This window comes from Channa argus, chromosome 2 (genome assembly GCF_033026475.1).
Source record: "Channa argus isolate prfri chromosome 2, Channa argus male v1.0, whole genome shotgun sequence".
NCBI lineage: Eukaryota > Metazoa > Chordata > Actinopteri > Anabantiformes > Channidae > Channa > Channa argus.
This window is the reverse complement of record NC_090198.1, coordinates 16,294,617-16,310,832: the sequence shown is the minus strand read 5'-3', so window position 1 is coordinate 16,310,832 and position 16,216 is coordinate 16,294,617. Positions and strand designations below refer to the sequence as shown.

The 16,216-nt window shown below is 37.7% G+C and overlaps 1 protein-coding gene across 5 annotated transcripts in view; it reads left to right on the top strand.

Moving 5' to 3' along the window:
• map2k5 (mitogen-activated protein kinase kinase 5) overlaps nucleotides 1–16,216 on the top strand; it is a 51,456-nt gene that overhangs the window by 6,612 nt on the left and 28,628 nt on the right. For all 5 annotated transcript variants that reach the window (XM_067495878.1, XM_067495876.1, XM_067495875.1 and 2 more), the window contains 11 exons: nucleotides 220–260; nucleotides 1,497–1,564; nucleotides 1,661–1,709; nucleotides 3,625–3,689; nucleotides 10,480–10,519; nucleotides 10,646–10,714; nucleotides 11,338–11,419; nucleotides 12,048–12,109; nucleotides 14,783–14,831; nucleotides 14,939–15,012; nucleotides 15,980–16,030. In XM_067495878.1, coding sequence (XP_067351979.1) covers nucleotides 220–260; nucleotides 1,497–1,564; nucleotides 1,661–1,709; nucleotides 3,625–3,689; nucleotides 10,480–10,519; nucleotides 10,646–10,714; nucleotides 11,338–11,419; nucleotides 12,048–12,109; nucleotides 14,783–14,831; nucleotides 14,939–15,012; nucleotides 15,980–16,030 — 650 coding nt within the window. The remainder of the gene's footprint in view (nucleotides 1–219; nucleotides 261–1,496; nucleotides 1,565–1,660; nucleotides 1,710–3,624; nucleotides 3,690–10,479; nucleotides 10,520–10,645; nucleotides 10,715–11,337; nucleotides 11,420–12,047; nucleotides 12,110–14,782; nucleotides 14,832–14,938; nucleotides 15,013–15,979; nucleotides 16,031–16,216) is intronic.

Below are 16,216 nucleotides of genomic sequence, written 5' to 3'. Positions count from 1 at the left end.
CTCTATTCTCCAACTGTGATTCTGTTTTTCCTTTTTACCTACCACCAGCTGTCTCAGGAGCCCAACATCTCAATCACTCTTGTCTCTACAACTAATTTCATAGTAACCCTCGTTTCATTTCATTTTTTTTTTTTTTTTTTATAAAGAACTGATTCCTTTTCAGCACATTTGTAAATGGCCCAGTGATGTGTTCTACAATCTAGTCAATTACTGTTTCAGCCGGCAAGACTCCAGGGATCCGGAACATACATGGCCTGAAGGTACCTATCTCAATAATTGTTTCAGCTGCCATACACAGAGAACATGGGGAGGAGAGGGAGGGAAGTTGAGGCAAATGGATTGGTAACGCTGTGTTCCACTTCTTGAAATGTCAATTGAAGTCAAGGCTTGTTTTTTCTTTCACTTATTCTTTTGCTCTCTTCATCTATGTTTATGCATGGATGGCTAAATGTGGTTCTAGTAGGGCTCCTCTCTTTCTTTCTGTGTATTCTTTCCACAGTATTATGATGGTCATGTCCCATGATAAGAAAAACATCAAATGTGGTTAGAGCAACAATCTAAGTTGGACAATAAGACAGTTGTTCAACCATGACTTTGTTGTTACACGCCCCTCGTCTATATATAATAGGCATATGCTGCTTTTAAACTCATTGCTAATTACCATGGCTTAAATGACTTGACACCTCTTCTGTCGCTCCAGATGATCCATATTACGTCCAGTCTTCATTCAAACAATTACATTTCGCAACCCCAATAATGAAAGTTATTTTCCCCAGTATATCCTCTGAGGAGCTTTGGTAAACGCTACTGAATGTCAGTTTTTATTTAAGGTCAGGGGTCTGTTTGGAGAAGATGATGCTTTCCAAAAACCTGTACTCCTTTGCTAATCTGTTCCCACTTTTGTTTTAATGCAAAAGTAATTGGCTGAGGGGAGTCATGTGTGCTGTTTAAATTAGGTTTTCCTGGGCACTAATTAAAGAGAGAATCCCTGTGCTTTAAGAGGACCCAACACACCGGCCTTTTGACCTCAATTAAATTAGTTATTTTTAGTATTGCCATTACAGGGTCTTGTCTTTTCTTTTGTGTTCAATATCTGGGTTGAGTACAGAGATCTTTGGAGTAAACATAAATGTGGATGAATAGTTATAGAGAAAAATGTCCCTAGTTAAAAATTAAATTTTTAATGCCTTTTATTTTTCTCCATCCTTTCCCAAGTCTTTTTTTCATATATATTTTGTTCTCTTCTGTTCCTTCTGCTGTCTGTCAACTTGTCTCCTCCTCTATGTGGACACCTCTTTCTTTCTTTTTGTCCAGCCTCCCTTCTCTCCCACGAAAGCTAATTAACCTCCAGGCTGAACTGAGCCTGTGTTTTGTTCTTGTTCGTTAAAGGGCCTGCCCATATGTCTGCCTATCTTTGGCCTTGACCACTAATTGTGTGTCTGTGCAAGTGTATGTGTATGTCTTTTAACATTTGTGTGTATGTGTTTGCACATCAGGTTAATACAAGACCTAACCCAGCCAATGACTGCACTCATGTTGTCTCTGACTCAGTGGCAAACAACAGGTGAGGTTTCTGAGGCACGAGAAGCTTGTTACACTGCTTTTGTTAGAAAGGTGTTTGTGATACATCAGTAAATCTGTGTATTGCTCCTTTCCACAGCTTAAAAAAATCATCTGCTGAGCTGAAAAGGATCTTGTCAAATGGGCAGGTGAGTCTGACTTTTATGTTTTGATAGAATGTTTAGTAGAATTTCACAAAACATTTCACTACCACTCACCTGAACACATTCTCTTAACTCATTACCTGTGTTACACTGAAAGAAGGACATCCTTAAGTTGTTCAAGCCTGGTACAGTCGTGTCTCTGTCACTAGGGTGTCAGGGAGACAATTAAGGCAGCAGCCTCTCAGGTCTCTGCCGTGAACTAATAGATCTGTTCTCTTTCTTTTTCTTCACCCATTCATCCATCTCTTTCATTGTCTTTGGCTCCCTCCTCTAACCATGTTATCAATCAATTGAGGTGTGTGTGTGTGCGTGTTTGTGTGTGTGTGTGTGTGTGTGTGTGTCACTGTCTTTTTCTGTCTTTATTAAATTACTGTTGCCAGCTCCACATTGTCCAGACACACTAGGTCGTTGACAGGACACTGTTAGTCCACATGTTAAATAAAGGACAATTGTTTTAATTCCTAAAATGTTCCTAAAATTGTTTTATTCTGTGTGTATTCATTAGTTTTTTGAATCGCAAGCATTTTGAGTTTGAGATTACATATGTTATTTATATCATATATTGTAAATAATGGCTTGTGTACTTAGCAAGTTAATTTATTTTTTTCAATTATAGTATCGCCAGATACCGTGTAACTTAGTTGGTGTAGCAGTCATCTGTGAACTACAAAGTGGGTGGTTTCATTCCTAGTTCCTCCTGGCCACTGGCCTGGTGAAAGACTTCTTGGGCAAGCCACTTAATCCTTGTTTTGCCAAGTTATCTGTCTCTGTTCTTTAGAGCTGTAACACACCAAGCCAGCCATCAACCAGGGTGTGGCTCAAATCATCTGTTTGGTTAGTCCTTGCAGTGTATCCCACTCCTGTGCTGGCTTTTTGGCCGATTTAGCATGTTGGATCCTAGCAACGGCAATTTAATTTCTAACTTACTATCAGACTTATCTTGGATTAGAAGAAGTAATAAGCCATCTGTGATAAGCTAACACTGCATTTTTGCAGTGTGGTCTCAGGTCTTCTGCTTTCTCTCCTTTTTATGCAAGCATAGAAGACACAATATAATATGATTGTTTGCTCTCGTCTTTGCTGTGTGCAATTTGTCAATCCAGATGAAGCCAACTTGAGCCGACACAGTGATCGATTGTTGTCGGCTTGGTGTGCCATGGCCTTTACTTAGATGGTTTTATTCAAAACTACTACCAAATAATTATGTGTAATAGTACACAAATGAAATGAATTTAAATTGAAATGTCCAGTTTAGCATTTTGTTTGCTTTATAACTCTTAAAATATGTATGACAGTTGAACTTGAAGACTCAAGGTGTTTATACAATTGTTATGATTATACATGCAATATCATCATTAGATAGGCAGTACATTACAAATACAGAAAAAACAGATATAAAGCCCTTCAAGAGTGAGTAGTTATTGTTTTTTTTCTACAACTGAGTCATAAATACAAGATTCTGTGCTCTGCAGAGAAGTTTCGGTGACCTGTGTTTTTCATTGAGCAACTAGTTATTTCATAATGGACAAGAGGAGAAAACTTTTGGACAGGCGAGCCATGTTGGCCCAGGTAGTAGAGTGGAACAGTGCCATGGACTAAATTGACATTAAACTCTCAATCAGCCCCCCACCCCCCACTAACCCTAGCACAATGTCTTTTTATAAATTGGACAGTAAATGTTGTATTGATCTCTTCTTTTCCCTGTGTGCCTCTGTTTTTACTCTTTATGTTGTGAACTCAAAGTGACCTGAATGCTTTTCTTGTTTATAGCCTCCAGTGACAATGTAGTCCCCTCTCTGACAGACTCTCTCACCTGTTTAGTTACACATATCATCCACTGGCTACATGTTATAACATCTAACATCCATTAATGTATACCTGTGTTGTTGTCGCATTGCAGATTAATGCGCAAGATATCCACTATCAAGAGCAGCTTGGTCATGGAAACGGAGGCACAGTTTACAAGTACGTGATTTCTGTTTCTCACATTGGTGCGCCAGTTTTATAAGGCTACTGCACTATAACTGATAGTGACAATAAACAATGCCTTCTAAAGCAAGTAGCATAGTCTGAAAGATGCACTTAGTGGCGCTGAAGTCTCTACCTATCATGCAAATACTCAGGAAGTATGTCTCAGTGAGTGGCTAGTGTTGGATTTCACTTTATTTTCTGCTCAGTTTTTAAAACAGACTTGCATGCATCACTCTGCAGTAGGCTTCATTCTTCACCACCCATACTCTGTTTTTTCGTTTGTCCATTTATCTCTCAGTGTTTGGTGTGACAATCAATCAAACTGGTTTGTGTCTATACATTAATTTATTTATTCTGGTACGAAGGTTGTAAACATATATTATATTGATTTGAAGCTGCACAGTATGATAGCAGAATGACTTAATCGGTTTATAGTGCAGCACATTACCTGCCACGATAGACAAGCTCCATCCTGAACAAATGTGTTACTGCCGTGCTAACGTTATGGCAAGGTTGCCATTTGAGTTGCTCCTTCTATCCTTCTTTTCAACATCTTGTGTTTTTTCCTTACCATCAATCCTTAGCTATTGAGCTGTTTTATTGAGATTGAAGTATTGATCACTGCTCAGACTAACCTTGACTTGACAGATTGGTCTGCCTTATGCAGTCCTCAGCAAGCCCAGTATATTTCCTTTCCTTTCTATAATTTTATTACTTTTTTCCAACAACTTGAGGCTTATGACTTGGGCTCTTAATGAAACTGTCCTACATTGTCATAATTCTTGGAGAGTAAGACTTCTGATCAGTTTGGCACTTGGAATTGTTACACTACACTTGGGAAGGCCAATATTGCAACCCCAACAACTTCTCAGTCTATCTGAGCAAGAAATCAATATCCTTTGGTGCTGAACTTTTTTATGGGTGAAAGGTGAAGATTAAAAAAATCAACGTTGTTGTTTAGGCTAGTTTGGTATTAAATTTTTTTTATTTCATGTCCATTCAGATAAATTATTTTATTATGGTTTTAAGTCAGAGGAAAACATTCACCAAAACCTGTGCTAATTTTTAAGTCAGGGGAAGCAGAGTAGCCCAAATCTAAAAAAAAAAACACCTTAAAAAATATTCTTCTTTGAGCATTTTTCTGAAAACATGCTGCATGCTAACCTTATACTGCAGACTTATCCTAAGCAGGTTTAGGGTTTGTAGTTTGTTCAAACCCACTTTTTTAATATACAAGTGAAAACCTACACTCAAAAAAGTCAGTGTGTATAAAAAAAATGACTTTGATTTCATCTGTGTTTTTCCAGGTATGACTCAGTTTTTGTAAATCATTGCTGTTTCATTACGTGTCCCCCCAAATTCTTAACATGCTACCAAGACTCTGGAATTAACACAAATAAACTAACCCTATCTCTTTTATTTGTATTAAAAGGAATTTACTTTTTGAACTGCATATTTACTGCAGTTTAAGTATATTGCTTTACTTTTTAATGTTGTTTTTTAATACTATATGTGAAGGCACCAAGGAGCTGAACAGATTTCTTGCTTTTTTGAAGCCAGTGTTAAGTCTTCTTCAGGCTCTACCCTACGGTCCAGCTTATATTAGGCTTATCACGTGTGAAAAGCACTACCTAAGGCTCCCCACCTTTTAACCTCTTAGCCCGTTTATGACCCAGAGCCATTTAGACTCAATTGGATATTACCAACACCTCCGCTCCCCATAGCCGCATGCTGACCTAGCCATCCATCACTGTCGGCCTTTGTCTTTTATTACACACACTCTCAGAGGTCCACCAATCTAACTGACTCTATGGCTTATAAATACAATAACAAGGACACCCAGGCTATTTCCATGACTCGTGGAATCAGAGGTACAATTAAAATGGGCACATTTGCTTGGCAGTGATTTTGGTGACATCTACTTAGACACCCATGGCAGTTCCTTGGGTGTCTCAGCCCATTTTCTCTATTGGGTTTGTCTTTTCACTTTATTGATTAAATTGTATGATGACAGGAAACCTCTTTTGTTAATTGGTGGTAACCTAGTATATCTACTAAAGATACTTGCAGATCATGTCAAATTCAGGTTATACCTGCTATTTCAGTGCCCCTCAAATGCATCTTATGCATCATCAAATGATTTAATTTTGGTAAATAAACTAATATTAAGGCCTGGCAGAGCTTTACCAGAGAATAAACCCAGTACATGTGGGTTCCAGAGTACACACTGTCATTGACGGCAAAAGACTTTGAATGAAGAATAAAACATTTTTTATTTATGAATTTGTTAGTTTGTCCAAATATTTTTGAGCCACCAAAAAAATGAGGTCTATGAATACAAATAGTTTGATTCCTACAAGAATGAAATGCTCTACTGTAATTTTCAGTTAATGCTGAGGTTGTTTATCATTGCACACTTAAGTTCACAGAGAGGGCAGCTCTAAACTGTTGCATGTCTCACTTTCTTTTTCTGGAGGTGGCCCATTGTAGTGTGTGTAAAATACGTCTGGCAATGATTGAATGCCACATCACATCCTCATTTGTTTGTGAACATAGCTGTGCCCTTAAAGCATCTCGGTAAAATCTCTTCTTTGATAAATTTTTTTAGAAGTCTGCATTGAATGCGGGACAGTATTACTTCACACGAGGTTGTGTTGTTGCAGTTTCTTTTTCCAGAAAAGGTCTGTTCTCAAAGTCTTTTAGTGGAATTTATAAATATTGGCTGTCACTGCTTTCATCCTATAAAATAAACCATCCTTGCACTGACTTTTAAATTAACTTTTCTATTTCAGCCTAGCCATTTTTAATGTGTTGGATGTCTGCATGTGAACGTGTTGAGGTTTTGGTCTGTTTTACTGTAGCAGACCCATTATAAGCATATTGAGTGAGACAGTCAGCGATATAGAAGCCCATTAGCCCATCATCCATGTTGTAGTGTAAACATACCACATTAGCCCTGATCCAGGAGGTCTCTCTAACCCATAGCCCTAACTTCAGAGACATAGAAAGAGGCCCTATGAATACTGCATGATGGAGCTTTTATTACTGAGCGAGCTGGAGTGTAAATAAGATCCAGGCAATGGGGCACGTTTACTGGGGTTAGATCAGGGAGAAGTGGCCGGGGGGAGGCATGTAACCTTGTCCCCATGTCTCCTGCTGTCACAAGCCTGTCACTGTAACTCATACAGGGATGCTCGGCCCTAAGGTGGTCAAGGACAGTCTGAAAATAAAGCTTGAACAAGGCAGTAGTCACACCATTTGGCTAGTTCTAAAATGTAACTGCACTTATGTCACATTTGTTTAAACTATGGAATTTCTCAATTATTCTTAACCTAACTTAGACATTCAGTTAGTCATCCACTGAAAAAGTAATGTGCATTGATTTGCCTACCTTGATCTAAGGTAGAAAGATTATTGCCAGAAATCAAGAAAATAAAATATTGGAGTGTGAGATTTTGCATGAAGGTATATACAAACACACAGTCAACAATCAGATAAAACCTGTGCTCATGCTATCCCATGTACACACAGCTGTGCTTCTCATTTGATCTGACTTGTAGTTAGGTGTTTTCAGGCAAAGGAGCACGTTGTTTAACATGGCAAGGAATTGGTTTAATCTCTTTTCAGGAACTCTTATGCACGCAACCTGCCCAATCAGTATTTAATATGTCTACCCCTGCGATCTTGCCTCAATTAACATCTTCATCTTAATTAAGAGGCAGCAGTCATGCTTAACTGATATTGATTGTAGCTTAAAGGAAGACTGAAACATCAGAATGGAAACAAGGCCATCACCCTCATGTGCAACAAGCTCTTTTCCAGGAAAGATGACACTACTCGCTAATGCTCTTGGGACAGAATGAGATAATGCAGTGCACTTAAGTCAGAAGAAGGGTTGTGTTTTGGTTTGATAATTAACAAATTAGTTGTATTTTTTGTCATTACATAATCATAATAATTTATATATATGAACTTGGTCATAGTTGCCTGATGACGAAGCATGTTGTGGCTTGTATCTAATCTACATACAGTGGGAACACTATATAAACAATATTTTTTCTATTTCGATACTTATGAAACAACTACATGTCAGCTGCAGTATAACGACTTGATTGAAGTAGTTAACAAAACCTTACGACACACTGAAATGAAGTAGTTGATCACTTCATGTGTGATTACTGGGGATTCTGTGGACAAATTTATTTTTATTCTAGTTTTATTCTAGTTTCTTTTTTATTATAACAGACTGTTATCGAAGAAATATCTGCTACAGCCCACATTGCGTTGTTACAGTCAGAGACCAGTGTTTGTTCTAACTGTAGGTAAATGCCTGACATGGCTCTAAAAGGTGTCATTAATTAAAGGCCTCGGCCAGTTTAGAGGCGTCTGACCGAAGAGCAATGTGATACTCCTATCTAAGACGCATTAATCACACCTTGTACCATACATGTTTTCTCTGAAATACCCACTGACAGGTGAGCAGCCAGGTATCACATTTACTAAGCCTGCTTGCAAAGTAGCTATCCTATGTGACGTACACAGCCTCCACCTCATCCCCTTCACCTGACAGCTGTTGGACAGTATTTGTCCTTGAGGATTGTATGTTCAAAGGCTCTAAGGTATTGTCACTGGTGCCGTAAACTAACCTCCAAAGGCTGTAACTAAAGCCGATGTTTGGCATTAAGGAGTTTGATAATTAAATCATTACAGGGACAGTCTGTGGCTGCTCCTTGACATGCAATTCAAAACTCTGTCTGGGAGAGCTTGTGACAGGGTTGACTGGAGCTGGTATTGGGTGGTGCCCTCTGACCTTTAGGAGAAATGACAGAGGCATATTGTCTTGATATAGACTACAGTGTTGCTCACAAATGTAAAGACTTATAATTTTTTTTTTCTTTTGCATTGTTTCTCATTTCATCACTGGTCACTTCATTTTTTTTTAACATAAGCTGTGTTAAAAATAGGAATACATTATCTGTTTGCAATTTAGGCATATTAAATCCCACATAACAGCACATAATACATGAGTAGACTATCTTCAGCGTTCACCTTTGCTAAACTTTGATTTGAGTGAATGCACTGTCTCCCAAGATAAACAATAAAACTCTTCTGGAATTAAGGTTTTTTGTTTGTTTTTTTTTTTTTGCCTATTTTATCAATATCTTTAGTCTGTTATGACATAAATGTATATTATAAATGTATTAATCGCATGAAAACTAAAAGTAAATCCTCTTTTATCCAAGAGTGTGGAGTATTTCTGTTGAAGTATAATAACATTGTACTGTAAAGCTATAGCTTGTAACATTTGTTTTAATAACACAGGTAAAATTGAGTAAAGAAGCTTGCATTCTCTTATTTTTAAATGGCAAACCAAGTAAAACAAACTATTTTTAATCCACACATTTGGCTAGTATAAATTATCCATCATCAGAAGCAACAACAATAGTCAGGTGTACAAAAAGAAAGTTATAGAAAAATAATGAAAATAATATTCATGTAAAAGTTTGCATCCCTTTTCATAATCTCGCTAGGTAATTATTTTAATATGTAAAATCAGATGTCTGATCTTTAAATTAAAAATGTACCAAGTATGGCACAGCTATTTTAAATTGAGCTTTTGACTGTGGCGCACGAGGAAGAGCAGTCGTCAGCCAATCCCACAGCTGTTGGTTCGATTTCCAGCTCTTCCGGTCACATGTTGAAGTGTCTTTGAGCAAGACAATGAACCCCAACTTAGTTCCTCCCAGTAAGTGTTGGCCAGCTGCATAGCAGCTCCCCCCCATTAGTGTGTGAATGTATGTATGATTGTTAGTGCAAATGGGTGAATGAAAAGCAGTGTAAAGCCGGTAAATATTCAGGGGCAGCCTCAAGAAGTTTGCTGAAAGCAACAAAAACAATTGAATCAGTGGGTTTTTGAAGAAATTGAAATTTGTAAAGCTTCATAAGCTTAAAAAGGATATAAAAATATTTTAAAGCATATGGTCATACCATAATCTAGAAATGGAAGAAACATGGACACTAACACTCTTCAAGTGGCTCTTGGCCAGTTTTTGAGAACACACTGTGGTTTATGGGTCCATTTCTCCCTGAGGAGAACATGCAGCAGTGATCGGTGGTCAGCGCTCAAACCTGTTGTAATTTTTGTCCTGGGACTGTTGGTTATTGTGTTTTAATATTTTTTTCATGTTTTAATTCCTGGGGTTGGAAACACCATTGTTTCAAGAAATAGTTTTTTTATGTATGTATTTTATGTAATGTATTAGTCACTATTTTACTATAACTTTCTTTTTATTAGTGGGCAGCAGTTGCTCAGTTGGTAGAGTGGCCACTTATCTACTAAGGGTGGGCAGTTTGTTTCCCGACTCCACTGAGCCAGATGTTGAAGTGTCATTGTGCAATACAGTGCACATCTAAAATATTGGTCCCAAGTCCAGTAAAATTAGGGAGAGTTTCCTCAGGCGGGTAGTTTGGTGTAAAAATCTGTGTCAAATCAATGTGCAGAGCACATGGTCTACTGTGACGACCTCAAGCTTATGAGATAACCTGAAGGAGTAAAACTTTTCTCAACTATTTTTGTTACTTCTGGCGATGAGGAAATATTTGTACTAGCCAAATGTGCATTGAATATTATGTTAGTGGCACTTAACCATTTTTGCATCTAAAAGTTTTGAGCATAGAATTTCAATGATTTCTGCTTGATTAAGTTTTGTAGATTGTAATGCCAGTGCTAGCTTAAATTTCAAAACAAAACAAAAAATTATAATAATTGCTTCTGTTCCTCTAGAGCGTACCATGTTCTTGGCAAGCGGGTTTTAGCAGTCAAGGTGAGAACTCTATCAATGTTGATGATACTCTTTTATAAGTGATTGTCACTCTAATTCACCCCGTCAGAAAATAAGTTGTCTGTGCTTATGAAAAGCTTTTTTTTTTTTTACCATATTTGACCTCAGGTTATTCCCTTGGATATCACTGTAGAATTACAGAAGCAGATCATGTCAGAATTGGAAATTCTCTACAAGGTTAGTTGTGACAGATTTCATCTCTTCCTCTTTACAAGTTTTATGCTGTCCTACCAGACCTACATTGTTAAATCACTAGGAGTCTAAATACACTGAATTGCCATTTATCCTCTCTTAAAATGTAAACCAGGGATCAGTCATATGTAGTCAAAAAGGAAACAATACTGTTGTACTATGCATGTTAGTTTTAGTGAATACTGTCTGTTGATTTGCATGGAATTTCATTTACTGTAACTTCACCCCAAATGCACATTAAACACTGAAGAGGAAGCAGGAAGTAGGGAACAATGCCTAAACTGGGTTGACTATGTTGTTGTCGGTGGCCACTTTTTTTGTGTCTACTAGCCCTCATGCCATGCAATGTGGAAACATAAATCATAGATATTATTGTTATTTTTAAACAAATGCAGTGTTGGATAATAGGACGTTGATATATAAAACCCCTAAAGGTATGCATTTAAAAACATACAATAACTAAAGCACATGCAATTATAAGAGAATTTTTTTTTATTTGTACCTCTGATGCACTTATACTATTAAAACTTCTAATCATCTTATCCTTTTTTTGTATAAATTTGTTTTGGCATCCTTTCTAATCACATTGTCTCTTCTCTTGAATGTAGTGTGATTCACCCTACATCATCACTTTCTTTGGTGCCTTTTTTATTGAGAACCGGATATCCATATGCACAGAATTCATGGATGGTGAGTTCCTCAGTGGCTTGAATATTGTATGTTTGTGTACAATGTTGTATGTTTGTGTATGTTCTTCGCAAACTACAGCTGTTTAGTGGAGATGTTGGGGAACTGTCCTCTTTGTCTCTGCTTTGTTTCCATTTACACTTCTACAGATAAAGAGTGTCTTATCGCTATGAGCTGCTTAGCATGCCTGTCTGCTAAAAGCTACAAGGGCGTGATAAATCTTGACTTAAGTGCATTTGTAGGTGCGTTTGTATGTGTGTGCCTGGATTGGTGTGAGATGGGGGACTTTCAGTGTTTTAGGTGTGGTTATTTTGTCCAAGTGTGTGTTAATGCAGTGATTCCCTTGTTTCACACATTTGCCAGTTTGTCAGCAAAGTCTTTCTAACCTCTGAGCTCATTCTTAGTTTGTGAAACTTTACTTTTCCAATTATAGTTACTTTAACTTTTAAACCTAGAATATGTGCTCTGCAGTTAACTAAACTTCAGCATGCTTGTTGACTATGGAGCTAGACCCAGATGAAGGTTTTGTATATGTCCAAGATTAATTTTGCTTTGTGTTGCCAAATGGCCTTTGAGATCATTTTAAAAAATGAACCACGTGTGTCAGAGGATTTTTTTTCTTTTTTTGCAGGCGGTTCTCTGGATGTGTACAAAAGAATTCCTGAGCATGTGCTGGGGAGGATAGCAGTAGCAGTAAGTTATTATACTAAAATACCAAAAATGTCCTAATTTGTGTGATTCCTGAGAGAAACCCATTCGAATGAAGAGTGAGTTTTGGACTGTAGAAGTGTATAATCAATGGGATTCTGCTATTGGCTTTTGAATTATTGCCCAAAATTAGTTCCATGAAAGACAAGTTTATGATGCATACATGTGTTGTTTGGCAAGATAATCTTCACAGATGAATGTAACTTTTATCTCTAGAAGTAAGAAACATGTTGCTAACTTTTTCTACAAAAGCCTTTCTTATACTGACTTGATCTATCCATTGATTGTGAGCACAAACACTGAAGACTACTGAATAGATACGTGTTCATCTTTGGCACAATGTTGTTTATCGTTCCCAACAACCACTGCAGTCACGCGTTAGGAGCCATGTTTTTAGGAAACATAAAAGTAAAAAAAGAATGAGTGAGTTACTTAGTGACGGCTGTGGTCATTTGGTAAGGCAGTCGTCCACCGTTCGATCCCCAGTCCCGGCTATATGTCCAATGGAAAGACACTAAAACCCTAACGGCCCATTCCCATCCCCAGCTGTGCAGCACCGAGCCAAGCCTGGTAATAATTGGGGAGGGTTGCGTCAGGAAGAGCATCTGGCGTACAAACTGCCAAATCAACATGCGGACAATGATCCGCTGTGGCGACCCTGGATGAAAGTTTTACAGTGAAGCATTGAAACAGGAAACGTTAGGGGAGGATATGGCATGACATGTAGCAAAGGTCTTAAGATTGAGCCAGTTCAAGGGTGTTCATGTTCCTTATCCATTCAGCTGTTAGAGCAAATTAATAAACTCTATCCTAGCTGTGTCTCTAAATTACCTAAAATATTCAAACTCTCTCCTCAAGAGCAAGCATTGTTGAAACTGCTCTCATTGTGACCTGACAAACAAACATGAAATTGAAAACACAAGGATAACTCCTGCCTTGTTGCTACGCTAAGTGCATACAGAGCAGGAGAGAGCATACATAGCTGTCTGTAAACACAGTTTTTAATTGAAGTGAAGTTAGGTGAAAGGCTGGATGTTGGAAATGTGCTACACATTAAAACAAGCACATCTATGAACTTTTTTTTCTGTTGCTCAGCAGAAGGAATGCAATGTGTTCCTTGCGCTAAAGCTAAGCTAGGTGCCTTCGGGTATTTGAAAAATTAAACATTCTGTTAAAAGCTTAGCTTTAAGATCATACTCTAGTTTATAGATCTCTTTATTCTTTACTCTCATATTGTCTCCATTGTGCACCATTAGTAAGATAAAGATGCAGCATAATGGAATAGGCATTATTCACTAGGATGTGTTCTCATTGGCTTGGGGAGAACGCGGAAATCAGACCTTTAGCCAATCAGAGTAGGGGCATAAATAGTACAAACTATATGTTAACAGCTTCTGAAACAACTGACAGAGGAGCACAGAGGGGAACAGGAGCTTCAAAAGAATGTATTTAGCAAAATCATAACATCTTTGGATGAATAAAACATCTTATCAAAATAGGTCACGAAGGTTTGTTACTAGCTCTTTAATGAAATTGACAAGGCACAAGTGTGAATTTTCTAACTAACCCCTATTGTGCAAAGTCAGTGATGTTTTCCCTTATCTTTTTCTTTTTTAGCTTTGCTTTTTTGCTATTACTTAGTACTAACATTTTTATAAAAATGCCCTTGATATTGATAAATGTGTCTTTTACAAACTCATTACCGTTCTTGTGTCTCTACCTCCTCTTTGTCTCCCCTTTAACTTTGTCCATAATCAAACAATGACAGCTATTTAGTCAGCGTTAATTCTAATTCACAGCTTTCCCTTCTTTCTGCTGTCACAGCTGTTAATTATCACAGAAGGATAAGCCCCAAAGAGGGTGTGAATGAAGCTGTACATGCTGCTTGTTGCACTTGTTGACTTCTGAGAGCTTTTATACTTTCCTGATTTAACCCAGACATTGTTTTGCATTAGGGATAGATGAGAGGAGCATAGAGGCTAGAATCCATTCTCACAAGCTATAAATGAAAAAAAGCACTAGCATCCGCAGTACGCAGTGAAAAATCAATAATTCATAAACAGATGAATTTATAGCTGTTGAATGAATGTAGTTCAGCAAATGGACTTATTTGTTTGGCCATCAGGGCATTTGTCACAGCACACATATGTGTGAAACAGTTGCCAAAATGCCAAATTTTACTCTTATAGTGGCTTCTATCATGGCATTCCCCTCAGGTGAGTTGTAACACCTTAAAGGACAGGCAGCAGGTAGGTGTTCTTTCCCAACCTTCAGTGGGAAGATGCAACATGCACAATTACCAAATCTTAACAAAGCCTCGTGCCGAGATGTGTGTCGAACAAACTGATTAGGTAATGTCAGGAGTAGGGATCAAAACTAGAAAGAAGTAGAAGGGAAAAGTAGAAGAGACAAACAAACTTTTCATAGCTGTCTAGATCTTCACACTGATTTTATATAACATTTTTATGAGACAATGTTTACACTAGTAGAGCTGACACAACTAAAGTGTAACCAGTACAGTCCCTTTTTTCTGTCAATATTCATTAATTACTAATATTTAATATTAAGGTCATGGGTTTTTATGTTCACACATAATTAAACTGTGTGGTTGAATTTTGTTGTCAGAATTAATATTTTTGTTGTTGCCTTTGTGTTTAGGTAGTCAAAGGCCTGACATATCTGTGGAGCCTGAAGATACTTCACAGAGGTGAGTATGGTGTTGTTAGGCTCTGTGTTATTAAAAAGAATAGAGTTGATAAAGACCAGCTGCAGAGTGCTGATGTTGCGGTTCTTTCAAGCACTTTGTCTCCCCAGATGTCAAGCCTTCTAATATGCTGGTGAACACCCGAGGACAAGTCAAGCTATGTGACTTTGGTGTCAGCACACAGGTACACTGATTTGTTTGTGTGAATACGTGAGAGAGAGAGAGAGCGGATGGAAGGTGATAAAGAGAAGAACAATTGTCTATAACTGCATCACCACAGCTCTGTGTAATTTGTGTGTGTGTCTGTGTGTGTGCGGTCACAAATTTACTGTGCATATGGTCAACCTGTCAATCACTGCATTCATTTTCAACTCAAAACATCACAGGTATCCCAAGGGTCTTTCTTTCACATTAACTCGCCCCCAACCTCCATTGTTCTGCATTCCCCCCCAAAAATTAACTTCTTATAATTATGACCCGCACACACAACAGCAAACTCTCATTGATATGTATTAAGTAGATGTGTGGAAGGCGTGGGTGGCGGACAATAGCAGTGTGTGTGTATGTGTGTGTGTGTGTGTGTGTGAGAGAGAGAGAGTGAGTGAGTGTAATGTAATCATTAAGGACAGACCTTTAGTGTTCCCCACAACAGCCGCCCTGTGCACTATGTCTCTCTTTTGAACACACACAAAAAGCTTTCTGTAGCAAATTGTTATTCATTTTTAACATCCACCTCCTTAGAAGCTGTATATTTAATACTAGCAGCATTGACTTGTCCTCTGTCTCTTTAACTTTGGTTTTATTTTATTATTATTTTTTTTTTATTTCTCTTTCACCCTGTCTCACTCTGTAGGGCATTCTTAACAAAAAGGAAAGTCATAAGGGAACAGACACTCATTATCACAGTCCTGTCATTGAGGGCATGTGATACTGTATCCATACACACACACTCACTCACGCATGTCTTGTCTTATTCTCTTGTGCAATGTTTGACTAGGCCAAAAATATGTCAATAGTTATGTAATTTCCAACTTCCATCTTTTGTGTACCCCAATGTACTATAGGACAGTGAAGTAATGACTAATTTCTAACTTATTAAAAAGGGTTACCACTTCTTAGATCTGACTATCTTAACCCTTTTTTTTTTGCAGTTGGTGAATTCTATTGCCAAAACTTATGTGGGAACGAATGCATACATGGCGGTGAGTGACTTTTTAGATTTGCATCAACTAGTACTAGTTCCTTCTCAACAAAAAATGCTGATAAACATTGGATCCTTCAATGTTATTTTTTTACTTCTAATATAAAAGTTCACATCTGAAGACAATTTTAGTAATTCTTCAAAATCCCTTTGTAACAGGAATAATACATCAAACTTATAATGACTT